This window comes from Chanodichthys erythropterus, chromosome 17 (assembly GCF_024489055.1).
Source record: "Chanodichthys erythropterus isolate Z2021 chromosome 17, ASM2448905v1, whole genome shotgun sequence".
Lineage (NCBI taxonomy): Eukaryota > Metazoa > Chordata > Actinopteri > Cypriniformes > Xenocyprididae > Chanodichthys > Chanodichthys erythropterus.
The window spans coordinates 13,686,515-13,706,353 of NC_090237.1; the positions used below are offsets into that span (position 1 = coordinate 13,686,515).

General features: G+C 37.1%; 1 protein-coding gene across 1 annotated transcript in view; it reads left to right on the plus strand.

Moving 5' to 3' along the window:
- The window catches only part of cadm1b (cell adhesion molecule 1b), a 200,264-nt gene that overhangs the window by 152,752 nt on the left and 27,673 nt on the right, over positions 1-19,839 (plus strand). Inside the window, exons 7-8 of the mRNA XM_067365703.1 lie at positions 1,347-1,443; positions 3,116-3,288. Coding sequence (XP_067221804.1) covers positions 1,347-1,443; positions 3,116-3,288 — 270 coding nt within the window. The remainder of the gene's footprint in view (positions 1-1,346; positions 1,444-3,115; positions 3,289-19,839) is intronic.

Below are 19,839 nucleotides of genomic sequence, written 5' to 3' on the forward strand. Positions count from 1 at the left end.
GAACCTTTTGTTACACAATTAGACCGTTTATAAGGAAATTAACATGAGTGAAGCCTAGAACACAATTTGTGCCCCAAAAATTATGATAAACACCAAAAAAAAAAAACACTATTAAAGTAGTCAATATAACTCATACTCTATATTTTAAATCATATTATAGCTTTATGCTGAAGAACACTCTGAAATTTGTTATTATTCACTGATCTTTGAGTTCAGATCAGTAACGAATCATTTTTCAGTGAGCCGATTCTTTTCATTGAACCTTTTCTTTCAGACTTAACAATGTGTTCATGAATCAGAGTTCAATTCAGTGACTCAGTGATCTGGTCAGTGTTTACAGTTCACTGGAGGGGAAGATTATGTGAATAACAGGTTAAATGTCTCCTTAAGATATTGTGTGAAATCATAAGAAGTGGAATATAGTGCATGAATCATATGGACTATTCTAATGGTACTTTTTAAATTTTTATGTGTCGGTTTTAGCTTTGGTCACTATGAATTGTATGAAAAAGATCCATTTTTATATGTTCCACAGAAGAAATGAAGTAACACTGGTTTGGTACGAAAGAAATCAAGTGAGTAAATAAAAACGGAAAATTAATTTTGGGGTGAACTGTGCCTTTTAACCCGGGCGAGGTCAAGGCATTTGCTTTAATTAAAACAGACCTTGTCTTGTTATGCGTAAGCATGAAATTCTGTCCGCCAAATAATGCATTGATTAAGAGGGTTTGCTGCACGCTTTTTTTGTGGCACGGGAAGTCCTGGAAAGGTTAACCTACCCTTTTGTAATCTTGGCAGAATATTAATTTATTCAGATAGCTGACTGCTCAGGGTGACCTTTGAAAAGAAAAGGCAGGAGGGATCAGCTCAACTGTAACAGCTTGACATTTTGACTAACATAGATAAAAGAGAAAAAGAAAAAAACATCTTACAGTACTGTTAAATTGACTGTTTAAATTCATAGGAGTGTCATCCTTCCTCTTGCGCTTTACGCAAGCTATAAAAATCTCGTACTGTCATGTTCGCACTCTTTTAGGCTCACTGGGTTGACTTAATATAGTGTAACGTGAACAGTGAAGCCCAGAATAGCAGCTAAGATCCGCTGCCTTCATTATACAGGTCTTTGTATTAAGAATGAATACATAATACACATAAATGTATAAGTGTGAGTGCAAAAATGATGTCCAAACCTGCCGGGGATGTTTTCTAATCAGACTGAGAGGCAGGTATGTGGCTTTAGAATGATAATTAGATAGATACAATAGGTTCAAGGGTACCAAGCTGAATCAATGTACTGCAATGCAACTGAAAATGAGTGTGTTTGTGTCTTTGTGTTCATTGCACAGATAAACCAGAAGTGAAGATTATAGTGGAATTCCCAGAGGGTTTGACCAGAGAAGGAGAAAATCTTGAGCTGACATGCAAAGCTAAAGGAAAACCGCAGTGAGTCCAACACAGGGCCCTCGGGCCACTTTACTCATTTCGTATGAATTTGTTTGGTTGCTTTATCGTGCAGATAATAAGAGATGATAAAAAGAATAACTTGGATATATAGACAGGTATGCAAATAGGTATGTGGTTTGGTAGTGATATTTTGTATTTATAGATAGATAGATAGATAGATAGATAGATAGATAGATAGATAGATAGATAGATAGATAGATAGATTGATAGATTGATTGATTGATTGATTGATTGATTGATTGATTGATTGATTGATTGATTGATTGATTGATTGATTGATTGATTGATTGATTGATTGATTGATTGATTGATTGATTGATTGATTGGCCAATATGGTTACCCATACTCAGAATTTGTCCTCTGCATTTAACCCATCCAGTCCGTACACACACATTAGGAGTAGTGAACACACACACACACTACAAACAGTGGACAGTTGGGGGTTAGATGCCTTGCTCAAGGGCACTTCAGTCATTTCCTGCTGTGATTGAGACTAGAACGCACAACCTTCGGGTTACCAGTTGACTCTCTAACCATTAGGCCACGACTTCCCTTTTCTGTCTAACTCTGCAAAATCAGGACATGCAACAGATACAGTAGATAGATAGATAGATAGATAGATAGATAGATAGATAGATAGATAGATAGATAGATAGATAGATAGATAGATAGATAGATAGATAGATAGATAGATAGCTAGATAGATAGATAGATAGATAGATAGATAGATAGATAGATAGATAGATAGATAGATAGATAGATAGATAGATAGATTGATTGATTGATTGATTGATTGATTGATTGATTGATTGATTGATTGATTGATTGATTGATTGATTGATTGATCTGTTCCTGGATCAACATTGTTGTTGATCCTGGAACAACATTATAATCAACCAATCAGATTTGAGGGACAAGTTTCCAGATTATGTCAAGTTTAGGCCTATATCCAGGGTAAGATGCCGCTACATCAGTGTTATTCACATATCAGTTCCCTTATGGGTAGGGTTATGTTTAGGGGTAGGGATATGGTTATAACTAAATGCCTTGCTCAAGGGCACCTCAGTCATTTCCTGCTGGGATTAGACTAGAACGCACAACCATCGGGTTACCAGTCGACTTTCTAACCATTAGGCCACGACTTCCCTTTTCTGTCTAACTCGGCAAAATCAGGACATGCAACAGATACAGTAGATAGATAGACAGATAGATAGATAGATAGATAGATAGATAGATAGATAGATAGATAGATAGATAGATAGATAGATAGATAGACAGACAGACAGACAGACAGACAGACAGACAGACAGACAGATAGATAGATAGATAGATAGATAGATAGATAGATAGATAGATAGATAGATAGATAGATAGATAGATAGATAGATAGATAGATAGATAGATAGATAGATAGATAGATAGATAGATAGATAGATTCTAAAATGTATCTATCTATCTATCTATCTATCTATCTATCTATCTATCGCTTCTTATAGATAGCTAGCTTTAATAGCATCATGTGCGTTTTGTTTGCACAGGTGGCAATTTTACAGCAGTGCTAACGTTGTCCTGAATAAAGCGCATTATCCTCTCTGCCTCTGTCTGAGCATTTTCACACTGAGCACTAAATGATTACTCTGATGTTTTACAGGCCTCATCAAATTAACTGGCTCAAAGTGGATGATGATTTCCCCTCCCACGCCGTGATTACTGGCTCTGATCTCTTCATCGAAAACCTTAACAAGTCCTACAACGGAACATACCGCTGTGTGGCATCTAACTTAGTGGGAGAAGCCTATGATGATTACATCCTTTATGTATATGGTATGTACTTGAACTTAATCTGCATCAGTAAACAATAATCCGTGAGAGCAGAGTTTCCCAGACAGTTCACTTTATAGCCTTAGACAAAATGACACAGTTAATGGTTAGTTTTTAATGTGAGTCTAGGTCGTGGCTTAATCTGTGTCTGGACAAGAAGCCCTTGATGTGTGCACGTAATGTTGTGTTGTATCTTAAGTGTTTCAAGTTAAGTTCCACATATATATCCTGGTTCAAAGCTACAGCTCTGTATTTAACTCAGTTGTTTGATGTTTTGCATAAGACAGAACTGTTTAACCCTTTATTGCACAATGTTGTCTCTGGGTTTTCTTCACTTGATGCCAATAAAATGGATAATAATGAATGGATGATTTAGGATAAGCCAGTAAAAACCTTTTTTTTTTGGTCACACGCCATATTTTTCTGGCGTAATTCACCCATGTAGAGGACATACGTTTTTGCTCTAGAATACTGCCTTCAATAAAGCATTTTTATTGATTTCATCCATCAAAAATATGATTCATATTTCTTGGTGAGTAGGCTTTATTTTAAAACATTTAGAACTAGATAAATTATTTGTATGTTTTGAGGAATTGCTTGAATATGTTTGTTGCCCTGAAGCAACACTGTGCGACAGTGGAATGCATATGAATGTAGTGAATATGGATCCACTATATTGCAGTTATTATTTTAGAATGTTTTTGTTTTATGGAAGTTTCAGCCTTTTTAGCATTTAAATAAAATTTAAAAATATATATATTTTAATAAAACGGTTTCATAGTTTTGTCATTCACAGTTTTTAACATTTTTTTGGACTGCAACAGTAAAAAAAAAATAAAAAAAAATGTCGCTCGAAAATATTTAAATGAGTAAAAACCTGTCTTTGAATAATTTATTTGAAGTGTTGCAAAGCTCACCTAAAAAGAAGCCATCCCGTCCTAAAATTGTTTTTGATTTTACTAATTAGGTCCATTTTAAGCAAGACAAGTGAATCAAACATGTCTTTTTCAACATTGTTTTCATAATGCATGCAATAGAGGGTTAATACGCTTTGAGTTTTTCATAGTACTAGTCTTATTAACACAGGAAGTGCATTGTGTTTAGCACATGTTTAATCCTTAACAAGGGCTGACAGCTGGATTTTTCAAAGCCCAGGCAATAATTGCTATGACAGTGGCACTTGAAGCCTGGGATTTAACAAAGCTTTGCTTTGCTATAGAAGAATTGAAGTGTTGTTATTGTTTAAAGCAGGTTGTGTTCGGGACCGCTAACAGTCCGCCAGCTGCAGCTATTACAGGCTGTCTTGTTGAGCTAAAGACATTAGCCTGAAGAGATGGAAGAGGGTGGCTCGTCATTGAGGTGTTTGTCGCCGCAGTTATTGGCCTCTGATAATGCTGATATCAGAGGCAGGTGTTTGGGAATGATGTCATCAGCGTCCCATCTGCAGATGGGAGAGTTTGCTTGCATCTCATGCCTGGAAGCGGTTCCAGTTCCAGCTCAGTGTCTGTCGCCTGTACCTGAGCGAGCACCACCTGCTGATTACACTACTTCCTCTCTTTTCACAGGCTCGAGGAGTCTGGTTCTATTTGCGCCGCGTAGGCGTCTCAGAAAAGAGGAGATTTATTGCTGTCTGGCTTCATATAAGTGGCAGTTTTTAGTTATAATCTCCCCAGTATTGTGTAATATGTGAGTAAGGACTTTGCAAATTATGTTCAGCCATAAAAAACCTTATTATAATGGAAATTATATGCATTTGTAGTGTTACCCTGAGAGTTTCTTTTTTCTCTTTAGTACAGCCCAAATCGCTTATGCTTTGCAGTAAATAAAATCATTGTCTTGTGGTGCATTTCTAAATCAATTTATGCTGCAATTGTTGAGCATGCCCTACCTCAGAGGACTTCAACAAGTGGAAAGACCTCTCCTTGCTTGATAATCCTGGGCACACTATACTTCTACAGCCTGTCAGAGTTACTTTTAATGCTTCTCCTAGGGGGATGGCAGCTTTGCTTTTGCTACAGAGCATTTCCTTTTACTGCCACAGTAAAGCAGTGATTTGTGTTGAGCAAATGCTTCCGGCTCCTTTCGCTTTGTTTTGTCGTTCGCTTGTTTTGAACAGGTTGTAGCATATGCTTATTTCCTAAAATCACAGATAGTGTGTTGTGTAATACTAGAGAAACACTAGGCATGCCAAGACAATAGCAGCAGTGTAAGGTTTTCTCCATTACTGCATTAATGGCCTTCACCAAAGGGACATTTCTGATGTAGGATCAAATGTTTTTGAAGGCTAATGTGAATTAGCAAAGGGACCGATACATGTCGCAACCTGATAAGACTGTAGCGTAGGTGCTAAGAGTGAAAACCCATCCCGTGTTACCGATGCCTCTGGCACGTATATTAATTTGCTTGAAAAAAGGACATTCACTTTATTCGTTTTCAGACTTGGAATTGGAATTGGATGGAAACAACGGAAGTCATACTAATAATTATATAAAAAAAATAGGCAGGGTATTATTTCTGTCTGATAAGAAATGAAATATATTTTATGGATTTACTGAATGTTTTAGAAAACACGTTCTCAAATGCAAAACAATTTAAAAAGTTAGACCGTTTCATTAAAATAAATATCTAAATGCATATACAGCAAATATATAATAATAATATAAATGCACAAACGTTGTTCTAAAAGATGTTTAATGGTTTTTGAAAAAAAAGTCTTTTGCTCACCAAGGCTGCATTTATTTAATAAAAAATATAATAAAACAGTAGTATTGTGAAATATTATTACAGTTTAAAAGAACTGTTTTTTAATGTAATTGAATCCTGTGATGCAAAGCTGAATTTTCAGCATCAGTCTTCAGTGTCACATGATCCTTCAGAAATCAGACTAATATGCTGATTTGGCGTGCAAATAAAATTTCGTAATATTATCAATGTTGACAACAGTTGTGCTGCTTAATATTTGTGTAGAGAACACAATTTCTACCTGATCTGACCTTTAAAAATAAGTTTGATTGATTCAGTCAAATTTAATAGTATTTTTGACACGATTAAAAAAAGTTAATTTAGATGCTAGCACTTTTTTAGGTTACCTGACAAATCTAATATTACAGTCAGTGCACAGTATAGGCTTTGTTTGATTTGTAACGATATTATCTTTGAACATTAGAATAACACGCCTTATCACATTTTTCTATTTTCTGCTACTCCCTTTTATATCCCTTTGTTCCTGTTTCTAGTCCAAATCATATTGGGCTGCAAATCTAGTTTTAAAGCTTTTTGATATACAGCTAAAGTCAACTCCAGTTCAAGAAAAAGACGGAAGTAATATCATCTCTTTGGTAAATGTGATGTAACTGCACCGTTCCAGGGGATGTCTGTGTCATGACTTCATAAGTATTTTTCAGGGTGAAGAGCTACAGGGTTAAAATCCAACTTGATCCCGGTTCTAGTGGTGGTGGGTGGCTCAGACCAAGACCAAGGCTTAAGTCCTTCCAGAACCATTTTTATTAGCTATTGTGCCCTTGAGCAAGACACTTAACCTCCTTTCACTACATGTTCACCCTTTGGCTGCCCAGCATCTCTTTTTTGTGATATGAAAGCACAGATATACAGTAAAAAGAAGTGTGCATTTTAGGTAAACAAGAAGAAAGTTGAAAGAAACTAAAAGCAATGTTCCCTGCACATTCCAAACTAAATGGAACTTTAAGCTTTTATGAACATTGCCGAATATTCCTCTACGGAGACCTAGCAGTACCTTCTGCCAGTACTAAAACACTAAAGATCAATTGTCCCAGTTCTTTAAACTAGGTCACTTATGTAGGTTTTTTTGGATGTACTTTTACTTGGAAGAGGACATAGAGTAGTCTTATTCTATAGCAAGTACTTTTTCCAGTAAATTTTCAGTTCACTTCATGGTCTTTTTCCTTCAGAGAGATACACACTAGATTTTCCAGATAGGTGATTTTGCCCACAGGATTGGTCCACTGACAGCAAAACCTGCTGATCAGGTACTTCTTTAATGCAATTCATGTACGTTTATCAGCATTTATCATTATAATGAAGTTGTTTAAATTGTCTGGAGATTTGGAAGTTGGGAATATGTGACACTTAAGGAATCGGCACGTCATATTGGATGCTCAAGGTCTGCAGCCTTGACATTGAATTCAAGCACAATCCTTTTTGTATTTTGTATTTTTGCTGTATTATCCATATGTCCCCTGAGTTACATTTCGTCTTTGATGTAAATGTAGTTTGAATCTTGCAAATCCATCAGTGACTCATTACTCTTCATTAACAGAAAACAATATGCAAAGTGAAAGTATTTATAAAGCTGTAGAGGTTTGAATGTGTTAATAAGAGCTTTTAATTACATCTGAGGCTTCTTATGTTGACCTAAAGCATGCTAAAATACAACGAAAATAGCTAAATACATGTTGGTGCTCACAGGAGAATTGATTTCCCCAACTAATCATGGAATCCAGCTTAATTAGTGTGTATCTATTAACACCCATGTCTGCATTTTTTAAGTATAGCATTCACAGTGGAATATTGCTTGCAGGTGTAGTTCAGGCAGTGCATTTAATTTGTTGCTGGAGCTAATCAATCTAGTCCAGCTAATTGCATGTTTGCTTTTTAGTCTGTCTCTATTTTTAAATTGTGCTGTTCAATTGTTTTGAGTTGCCAGTGAGTGGATTATGATAAGTAATGCTTTATATGATTCAAATAAGAAGGGTATGTTCCTGGATCAACATCTTTATCAATATCAACTAATCGTTGACCTTTTATTTATGATGTTGGACTGTGGTTCATTTATTAATAGGAATTATATTAGAATTATAAAAGATATTATATTATATTCACATATCCTAAATGAACACAAATTTTGAACTAATAGTTTGAGTGAATGATTCAGTGACTCACTCATTAAGTCATTTATTTGGCATCCCTGGCGTCAATCTGTTTGAACGAATTTGTTGAATGAATGATTCTATGACTTGGTAAAACAGTGTCACTTGTCGCCACCTACTGGCAAATGAATGTTGCCTGCAGAAATTGTTATTATTATTATAGATGTCCGTAGAGTAAATCACATTGACATATTGAAAATGTATGTTATATCATTAACATTAGTATATTATAATAATATAAATCTAATATAGTATCATAATGTGCGTTTAGTATTAATTTAATATTATTATATTAATATTAGTATAATATTAATGTAATAATATGCATTTTTTTCATTGTTTATTGATTGCATTCTCATTTATGACCATATATCGTTTACATTACAGCTATATTCATTTTCATAACAACATAAAATTCAGGCTATCGTATGGTATTTTTCTTTTTGAATTTGCCATACACATCTGACAGACTTTAATATGTGTGTGTTTAAACCTTTAAACCTGTTTCCACCTACATCTAGGTTGGCAGTGCTGTTATTTACCACTCTTTTTAACCAACATCTCTCCCAGTGGGAATTGTGTGTGTTTCAATTACAGTCACTTGATGTTCTGTGCGAAGGCCTGTTGGGAGAGAATAAGTATCGACACAGACCATGTCCAGCATTAACCTCCATATTCAGGCTCCTTTGGGAGATGTTCGCTCAGCCAAACCCATGTAACATCCACTCTTGTTAAAATACAAATGTAGACTCGGAGTCACGGCGTGCCACATACAATCTTATCTGTTTTTCCTTGACTGTCTCTCACTCTGAATGACTAGAGCTACTCTGTTATGTTTGATACGAAGCCAAAGTTTCTGTCAAGACTGCTAATACACAGTATAAACGCTGTGTACTGTATATTTGACAGTATTAGACAGCCTTTCAACCGCTTTAATTTCTGCAGTGACAGCATAGTACATTTGACATTGAGAATAACACTGATATACCACATAAAGGGAGCCATTGTGTATGTTTAAGGCTTTTCATACATTAGCATATAATTTATCATGCAATCGAGGGATTTCATTTTCCTGGATCAGGGACCACAAGTAGAACTGTTTAATGTTTTGTAATAATAGTAATAGTTGCTATAAGAATCTTTTTTTCTGCCTTAAAATGTATTTGTGCAAAAAAAACATAAAAAAAGACTCCAAACTTATTAGGATGGTTTCAAACCTCAAAAAAGATCACATTAAACAAATATTTAATGTAAAATATTTAAAATAAGATCTGACGGCTCTGAAAACATCTAAACAAATTTTGAATAGGCACTATGATTATATTTAAATCACATATTTGAGGTCTAAATGACTCTTCTAAAAAAAAAAAAAAAAAAAAAAACTCTTTAAACTACATTCCATAACACAATAAAAGTGTACTTGCTCCTTCACCATTGACACTCGCTATGAGAAATACTTCCAGAATAGATCTGGCAGAAATAAGCAGAGTGATACAAATTGTGAAATGGTTTCCATGTGATATTGGTAGAATATCGCATGGCTTGAAAAGGCTCTCAGCCAATCATATTTGAGATCAGAACTGACTTTTGTATATACACTAGTCAGGCATATCATTATGACCACTGACGGGTAACACTGATTATCTCTTCATCACGGCACCTGTTAGTGGATGGGATATATTAGCAAGTGGGATATTTAGCAGCAAGTGAACATTTTGTCCTCAAAGTTGATGTGTTTGAAGCAGGAAAAATGAGTTTGACAAGGGCCAAATTGTGATGGCTAGACGACTGGGTCAGACGACTGGGGTGTTCCCGGTCTGCAGTGGTCAGTATCTATCAAAAGTGGTCCAAGGAAGGAACAGTGGAGAACCGGCGACAGGGTCATGGGTGGCCAATGTTCCCCGTGGGGTCCGATCCAACAGACGAGCTACTGTAGCTCAAATTGCTCAAGAAGTTAATGCTGGTTCTAATAGAAAGGTGTCAGAATACACAGTGCATCACAGTTTGTTGTGTATGGGGCTGCATAGACGCAGACCAGTCAGGGTGCCCATACTGACCCCTGTCCACCGCCGAAAGCGCCAACAGTGGGTACGTGAGCATCAGAACTGGACCACGGAGCAATGGATGAAGGTGGCCTGGTCTTATGAATCACGTTTTCTCACGTCGCTTACCTGAAGAACACATGGCACCACTATGGGAAGAAGGCGAGCCGGCGGAGGCAGTGTGATGCTTTGGGCAATGTTCTGCTGGGAAACCTTGGGTCCTGCCATTCATGTGGATGTTACTTTGACAAATGGTTCAGGAATGGTTTGAGGAGCACAACAATGAGTTTGAGGTGTTGACTTGACCTCCAAATTCCCCAGATCTCAATCCAATCGAGCATCTGTGGGATGTGCTGAACAAACAAGTCTGATCCATGGAGGCCCCACCTCGCAACTTACAGGACTTAAAGGATCTGCTGCTAACATCTTGGTGTCAGTTACCATAGCACACCTTCAGGGGTCTAGTTGAGTCCATGCCTCGATGGGTCAGGGCTGTTTTGGCAGCAAAAGGGGGACTAACAAAATATTAGGAAGGTGGTCTTAATGTTATGCCTAAATAGTGTATATACGGTACCAGATCAGGCAGGTCCTGTAAGTCACACCAAGAATTTATTGGTGATGTGAAAATGTGTCAGTTTCAGTTTATGCATTCAATAAAGATTATTGTCAATAAGAATCACAATAATTGCAGAGGTATCTTGGTGTGATCTTTTCCTCATAAATAACACAAAAGAAAAGCAGGTCTGCCTGACTCATGCCGGCTCAGCTCAAATCTGTACCATTACCCAGAGATTCAACACATTCAGCATTGCTAAGAGACTATGGAACAGAGCCAGTGGATTTTATGAGGACACGTCTCACAAAGTGTTGTCAGGGCAATCCCGCTTGCGATAAGTACTCGTATCGTCCATTTTCTCACCGCGTGATTGGAATTTCATATTTCCGTCCTTCACATACAAATGGAAATATTGCACGTCCAAACACATTCGCATCTCACCGCTCATAACGTCGAGCCAGGAGTCACCCAGCCTGCAAATTGCCCATGGAAAATTCTTGTTTGCTTGACTATTATGCATGCCACATCCTATTCAGACCTTTGTGTTAGCCGTATCCCCTGCATGCACAATTTCAGCCACGGGACTATGACATTTCCAAAACCCGTCTGCGATCGGTCACGGTGCGCACAATCCCTGAAATATTTTCATCAGGCGAAGCGTCTCCCAGCATCTACATTCAGAGACATTATCCTGTCCTTGATGTTTTATCATTAGTTGGGAAGTGTTTGGGCTCCTACTGAGATCTTTTGATGGAGCACAGACAATAAAGTGATGGAGACAGCCAGCCAATTTTGCCTGCTGCGACTGTTCCCCAGCAAGGAGCCTGAGTATCTGTGCTAAAAAGTGGAATGATAGTCACATTGCACAGCCACAGTACAATAGCTCGGACGCATTTGCCAGCGGCCCATTATTCCGCTGATTGTGCGAAGGCTGTATCCAATATGACTGTGTGTTTATTAATAAATGATTCTCGTAATGTAATTTTCTCTTTCTCCCGTTTTCATACTCGCCGCATGATTGGAAATCTGTCTGAAAGATTTGAATCATGTCGAGTGCTTTTTGTAGGGTGTAGAACTGCTGGGCCGCTTTGGTTCACACTGCACATAAATCCTGCTTTTCAGATGCAAACTTTAGAACTGACCATCCATACTTTCACTTTGCAAGGCATGAAATCTGATCCGTTCGTTTGGGCCATGTAAGTAAATATCTGGAACATCTACCTCAGTTGCTGCAGCAATGATGTAAGCATCAGCAAGATGCTGTGAGACTTTCTCACACAACAGCTGTCAGTGCGGAAGGAGAGGATGGAAAACTGGAAATTTTGCCTCTGCTCACATCCATCACGGCATCTCACCGCAATGCTGAAATCACAAGGCACATTCATGCAAGTTCTGCATCCAAAACCGCTGATTTATTCGCTCATTCATTATACAGTGTATTCGGACACAGCTGCAGACAGTATTGCGCACTTACTACGCGTTGTCTCGAATGACGATTGAACGCATTTCAAAAAAAGTCTTAATCGGATTGGATGTGGTTTGGATCACTTTGTAAACATCGGATTTCATGTGTGGTTTTTTTCCCTGTTCTGTCTACAAACAAAACAACTAAACGGATTTGAGTCAGATATGCCAAAACATTGGATTTTTGCTGCCTGTCTGAACAAAGCCTTTGGCAAAGTGTGTTTTGTTTAATCACACGGCTTGTGTCGACCAGTGTCAAGCCCATTCAAATGCAGGCTTTATACCATTGCTTGGGCGTCTAATTCTATATGACTTAAGCCATCATATTCTATTGTTACAGGAAGCAAGCCCATCATTTCAATTCAAGTAATTTTCTTTACATTTTTCTTACATTACATTTTATGAAAAATCTATAGCTAGCCAATTTGCCTTTAGCTATTTCAATAACAATGTTTTGTAGGACAATGCTCCACTGTGATGACATGCAATTTCATGTAAAAGCAAAATGACAGGCCATTTCCATTTCAATCAGGGACATTTACGAGCTATTGTCTGTCTTAGGCCCACTTTTCATCCGGATAGTATTTGGATATTCTTTAGTGGTCTGCATTTACACTTTTCAGTCATGAAATGCTTTATTTTTTGAATATATTGTAGTATTGTGCACTCATTTCAGTGCATCTCAAGTGTTTTTATAACTTACAGTTTTGTGTCAATTTAAGGAATTAATAATTCAATGATGCTAATAATGCAATGATGCTATAGATTGATCAAAAGTGACAGTAAATACTTTTAAATAGTTAGAAAAACAATCTATTTCAAATAAATGCTGTTCTTTTAAACTTTCCATTCAGAATCCTGAAAAAGAAATGCATGACAATTTCCAAACAAATATTGCACAGCACAAGTGTTTTCAACATAGATAATATTAAGAAATTTTACTTGAGTCGCAAATCAGCATATTATAATGATTTCTGAAGGATCGTGTGACATCGAAGACACTGGAGTAATGATGCTGAAAATTCAGCTTTGCCATCACATGAATAAGTGGCATTTTAAAAGAAAAATATTCAAATAGTAAGAAATTGTAATAATATTGAGAAATATTTTACTGTATTTTTGATCAAATAAATGCAGCCTTGTTGAGCATAGGAGACTTCAAAAATATCACAAATGCTTACTGACCCAAATATTTGAATATAATTAATTTTAATTCAATTACATCATTCATAATGCTTCATGGGATTGTAGTTGACTCCTTCATTCAAGTCATTAAGTACACAGTCTTGTACCTTTCCATAATTTCCAATTACATTTTTGTTTCACAATTTGTTTCAAGCTGGTTGGTTTGGTTCCTGTCTTTGAACTCTTTGATGAAGATTTAAAAAAGAAATCCCCATGGAAAAAAAATATTTCCGGAACTAAGATGGCTTAACACGTGGGCAGGCACTGTTGCGCTCTATTGCATTTCTCTACTTTAGAAACATTCCCACAGCCAAAGGATGCTAATAAACCTTAGAAGTGAGGAAAATGGGAGACAATAAAGTTTTGAATTGCCCCTCCTAGGATTAGAAAAAAAGAAACGGGATATTGTTCATTAAATTGAGAAGATCACAAGTCCTGATAAAAGAACAGCATGTTGGAAAATATACAAATCATTCCATCAAAATGACAGATATGAATCTGTTTTATGTAGGCTACAGCTTACATGGATGGAAAACAACAAAAATAGAGATTAAGTAAAGAGTTTTGTCCATTAAATGTGTTCTGGTGGTATCCAATTGAGATTTAAGGACCAATAATGTTAATCCCAGGTTTAAAAGAGGTCTTGGTAAAGAGATGTTTCTCCTTCTTTCAGATTTCTCTATCATACTAACATGCAATATTTCCATGAAGGCTTTTGTGACTTCTCTCTTTCATTACCTCTTATGTGTGTTTTCATTTTCTCCATCTAGATGTTCTCACCACAACCCCCCCACCCACCACTACCACCATCAACGATTTCCAAGGTACAGTACAGTATCCCATCTGAGCTGCAGGGTTCTCACTCCATCTCACCCTTTTCTACATTTTCACTGTGTCCTGCTGTGCGTGTGCATTCACGTGTATGTGTGTGTGTGCGAGAGAGAGAGAGTCTAAGTACGCTGCTGATGCATGTTACTGTCCGTGAGCTAAAAAAGACAGCAGGAAGAGGGTAAAGTGCAGGGGCTCGTGCGGAGGCGGGCGGGCAACCCTAATAAGATCTCGACGCAGATAGTGGACTCGGTGGCCTTGCGGTGCCTCGCCGTCATTGTCACTTGTCAGGTTGTGCTTGTCAAATCCTTTTCTGTCACTCGTCTGATCTTTCACTGTAGAGATTCATTTTGGAGTGAAAATCTTATCAGGATCTTGCCGTGTCTGTGCCTCAGATTACGATTACAAATATCCTCGGCCTTCCATAAGAATGACATGAACACATCCTTGAAATGCTCTGACGGGACATATCGACAGTGATTCATTGTGTTTTTTATTTCATAAATGTTGTTGTCAGTTAACATTGTCAATTTTCCAATAGTGGTTTTATTTTGACCTTGATGAGTTTTTTTTTTTTTTTTTGGAGAAATCTTCAGAATGAAAATTTCCTGATAATTTACTCACACCCATGTCATCCAAGGTTTATGTCTTTCTTTCTTCAGTCAAAAAGAAATTAAGGTTTTTGAGGAGAACATTCTAGGGTACAATGGGTTGAAGGTCCAAATTTTATTTTCAGTGCAGCTTCAAAGGTCTCTACATGATCCCAGACTAGGAATAAGGGTCTTATCTAGCAAAGCTACATTGAAACTGCGATTTGGACCTCCAACTCGTTGTACCCAGGTAAAGTCCACTATATGAACTGTCCTCCTGGAATGTCTTCCTCAAAACCTTAATTGCTTATCAACTGAAGAAAGAATGACATAAACGTCTTGGATGACATGCGGGTGAGTAAATTATCAGGATATTTTAACTCTGAAGTGAACTAATCCTTTAAAAATACTTGATGAACCAATTCATTTTTATTAACATGCAAACAAGAAAAATGAAAAAATGAAAATTTTTGTCATCATTTACTCACCTTGTGTTGTTCCAACAGTAGTGGGGCACCATTGACTTCTATTTTTTCCATAGTATGGGAAAAAAATGGTGTCCCACAACAGTTTGGTTACAAACATTCTTCAAAATATCTTCCATTGTGTTCAGCAGAACAAAGACATTCATACAGGTTTGGAACAACTTGAGGGTGAGTAAAGGGAGAATTTTCATTTTTGGGTGAACTATCCCTTTAATTTTTAAGAATGTAATTTCTATATAGAAATGTTATACATTTTGACAGTAAAGACTTTTACATGGTTACAAAAGATTTCTATTTCAAATTTCAGATTTCTATTTCATCAAATAATCCTGAAAAAATGTATCACAATTTTAATAAATAGTAAGCAGCACAACTGTTTTTAACATTGATAATAATAATAACAACCGTTTCTTGAGCAGATCATGTGACACTGAAGACTGGATATGCTGAAAATTCAGCTTTGTACCACAGGAATAAATTACATCTATAAATATATCAAATTGAAAACATGTATTTAAAATTGTAGCAAAATACCACAATATTACTATTTTTTAGGGGTGTAACGGTACACGTATTGTACCAAACCGTTTCAGTACAGGGCTTTCGGTTCGGTGCATGTGTGTGGCATGACAGATCACTGTACAGGCGCTTCAGTTCAACCGGCATCGCGGAGGACAAGTGAACAAGATCATTTTCCTCACTAGTTACAGTATAAACTTAAATGAACATCTGAAGGTATGTTGAAAAATACAGTACAACTTACTGAAACATATAACATCTTGTGTTATTGCTTATTCAGTGTTTCAATGGTTTTTACCTCAGAAATGGAATTTAGTGTCCACAGCTTGTTAGCCCTGTATTAGCCCATATATTCATTATATGTTACTTAACCTTTTAGTGATGTCTTGATTGTAGCCTGTTTAAATAAACTGTCATGGAAATGACAGCCACTGTGTATAAATGATTATATCTCAACAACAAAATTGGAGTAAAACTTAATTTTATAATTTCATGCTTGCATACAATTTGTTCTATGAGTGTTTATTATATCTAAAAATAAAAAGCGCAATTGAATTAAGGCTAATATTTTGGGCACCGTTAACTTAATATTTAATATTATAGTAGCATAATGTTCAAATAAGGGTTCCCTACATAGTTTATAGCATCAGCAAAGATAATTTTTTTTTATCCTTATGAAAATTTAGTTATAATTTAATTTAATATATTTAAAGACAAAAACACAATTTGTTCAGTAAACCACTGTTTAATAATAAAAAAAGCAATATTATGCTTAGTTTTCTCGTCACCTGCTATACAGAATCCGTACCGAACCATGTCTTTAAAACCGAGGTACGTACCGAACCGTGAGTTTTGTGTACCGTTACACCCCATATATTACATATATTTTGATATTCATATATCAACAGTGATTTATCTTTTTATTATTTCATAATGTTGTCAGTTGTCATTATCAATTTTCCAATAGCTGTTTTATTCTGATCTTAATGAGGTTTTCTTGAGCGCTTTAAAACACTTCATGAACCAAACCATGTTTATTAACATGCAAAGGAAAGCTTGGAACTAGGAATCCCAGCAAATAAATCAATGGCAGGTAATTGGTGCTATATAGAAATGTAATACATTTTTGATGAGCTAGCAAAGAGTGAGAAAGGATAGGGTGCACTCTACTATCAAAAAAATCAATTAAGCCATAAAGTCTTGCCGAAACGCTCAGTAGCTTTAGGGGGTGACATTTAAAGATGATTGCCATTTATAACACAAAATAAATGGCTAAATGGAAGCACCGATAGTGGCACCTTTAACAGATGCCGCACTTTCTCCTCTTTCGTAAAATCATCATGCACGGCGTGATAGTGTCAGCCTTTCAGAGGAATCATCTATGCTCAGGACTTTTCTGTGATCATCAGGCTGAACTAAGTCATGTCTGCTTTTCTCTCGGAAGAGCTGTTCTCTTGTGTTTCTTCCCGGGCCTAACTTCTCCGCATGCAGAGTAAGCATGTAAGAAGTTTATTGGTGTAACCGTCTTAACCTCGGATTACCGTTCGAGCAGAACTTACTTTCAAGCAGACACGGCCAGTAATCCACTCATGGTGGGTACAGGAGAACTCCAGGGACCTGCTAGCCATCTGAAACAGTCACACTGTTTTATCTGATATGCAGTCTGGTCTTTAGGGCCTGTGGACGACTACAGATGATGGAATATGACCCTGGGTCCTGCATGTTTAGTCTGTGGGCAAGAGGGGTCATGTCAGGGGGATTGGAGCTGCTGTGGATCAGTGATTAATATTGATAGGTGCATGTAAGTGCCAAGCTGATTTCTGTGATAGGGCAAAAAAGAGTGCCATTCAAGTGGATACATGGATGCCTATGGAACAACCCTTTTATGTTATCAGTATTGCATATGATTGATTGTATTATGGTATTAACACTGCATAAATGCAGCATATGTTTACACAGGTTTATTTTGGGGCCTTTTGTAGCTTTTATTTATAGGACAGTAGAGGCCAGAAAGTGATCTCATTAACATCTGTGTTTGTACTAATTTTTCGCATGGTTGGATATACAATAAAGACATAGTGGCAGCATCTTAAACATATTTACAGTGGGTACGGAAAGTATTCAGACCCCCTTAAATTTTTTACTCTTTGTTATATTGCAGCCATTTGCTAAAATCATTTAAGTTCATTTTTGTCCTCATTATTGTACACACAGCACCCCATATTGACAGAAAAACACAGAATTGTTGACATTTTTGCAGATTTATTAAAAAAGAAAAACTGATATCACATGGTCCTAAGTATTCAGACCCTTTGCTCAGTATTTATTAGAAGCATCCTTTTGATCTAATACAGCCATGAGTCTTTTTGGGAAAGATGCAACAAATTTTTCACACCTGGATTTGGGGATCCTCTGCCATTCCTCCTTGCAGATCCTCTCCAGTTCTGTCAGGTTGGATGGTAAACGTTGGTGGACAACCATTTTTAGGTCTCTCCAGAGATGCTCAATTGGGTTTAAGTCAGGGCTCTGGCTGGGCCATTCAAGAACAGTCACAGAGTTGTTGTGAAGCCACTCCTTCGTTATTTTAGCTGTATGCTTAGGGTCATTGTCTTGTTGGAAGGTAAACCTTCGGCCCAGTCTGAGGTCATGAGCACTCTGGAGAAGGTTTTCGGCCAAGATATCCCTGTACTTGGCCGCATTCATCTTTCCCTCAATTGCAAACAGTCGTCCTGTCCCTGAAGCTGAAAAACACCCCCACAGCACGATGCTGCCACCACCATGCTTCACTGTTGGGACTGTATTGGACAGGTGATGAGCAGTGCTTGGTTTTCTCCACACATACCGCTTAGAACTTTTTGGCCTTAATTCTATCTTGGTCTCATCAGACCAGAGAATCGGGCTTTCATGTGTCTTGCACTGAGGAGAGGTTTCCATCGGGCCACTCTGCCATAAAGCCCCGACTGGTGGAGGGCTGCAGTGATGGTTGACTTTCTACAACTTTCTCCCATCTCCCGACTGCATCTCTGGAGCTCAGCCACAGTGATCTTTGGGATCTTCTTTACCTCTCTCACCAAGGCTCTTCACCCCTGATACCTCAGTTTGGCCGGACGGCCAGCTCTAGGAAGGGTTCTAGTCATCCCAAACGTCTTCCATTTAAGGATTATGGAGGCCACTGTGCTCTTAGGAACCTTAAGTGCGGCAGAAATTTTTTGTAACCTTGGCCAGATCTGTGCCTTGCCACAATTCTGTCTCTGAGCTCTTCAGGCAGTTCCTTTGACCTCATGATTCTCATTTGCTCTGACATGCACTGTGAGCTGTAAGGTCTAATATAGACAGGTGTGTGGCTTTCCTAATCAAGTCCAATCATTATAATCAAACACAGCTGGACTCAAATGAAGGTGTAGAACCATCTCAAGGATGATCAGAAGAAATGGACAACACCTGAGTTAAATATATGAGTCTCACAGCAAAGGGTCTGAATACTTAGGACCATGTGATATTTCAGTTTTTCTTTTTTAATAAATCTGCAAAAATGTCAACAATTCTGTGTTTTTCTGTCAATATGGGGTACTGTGTGTACATTAATGAGGAAAAAATTTACTTAAATGATTTTAGCAAATGGCTGCAATATAACAAAGAGTGAAAAATTTAAGGGGGTCTGAATACTTTCCGTACCCACTGTACATATACGTATTTACATATACACTGCTTTGGAAATATAACAGATCTTAACAAATCTTTTATGTTGTGATTATATTATTAAATATATTTGTATAGTTAAACTACTGTTCAAAAGTTTGTTTTAAAATTCATGTTTTATTCAGCAAGGTCACATTAAAGGATTAGTTTGCTTCTGAAAAATGAAAAAATGAAAATTTCCTGATAATTTACTCACCCTCATGTCATCCAAGATGTTCATGTCTTTCTTTCTTCAGTCGAAAAGAAATTAAGGTTTTTGAGGAAAACATTCCAGGATTA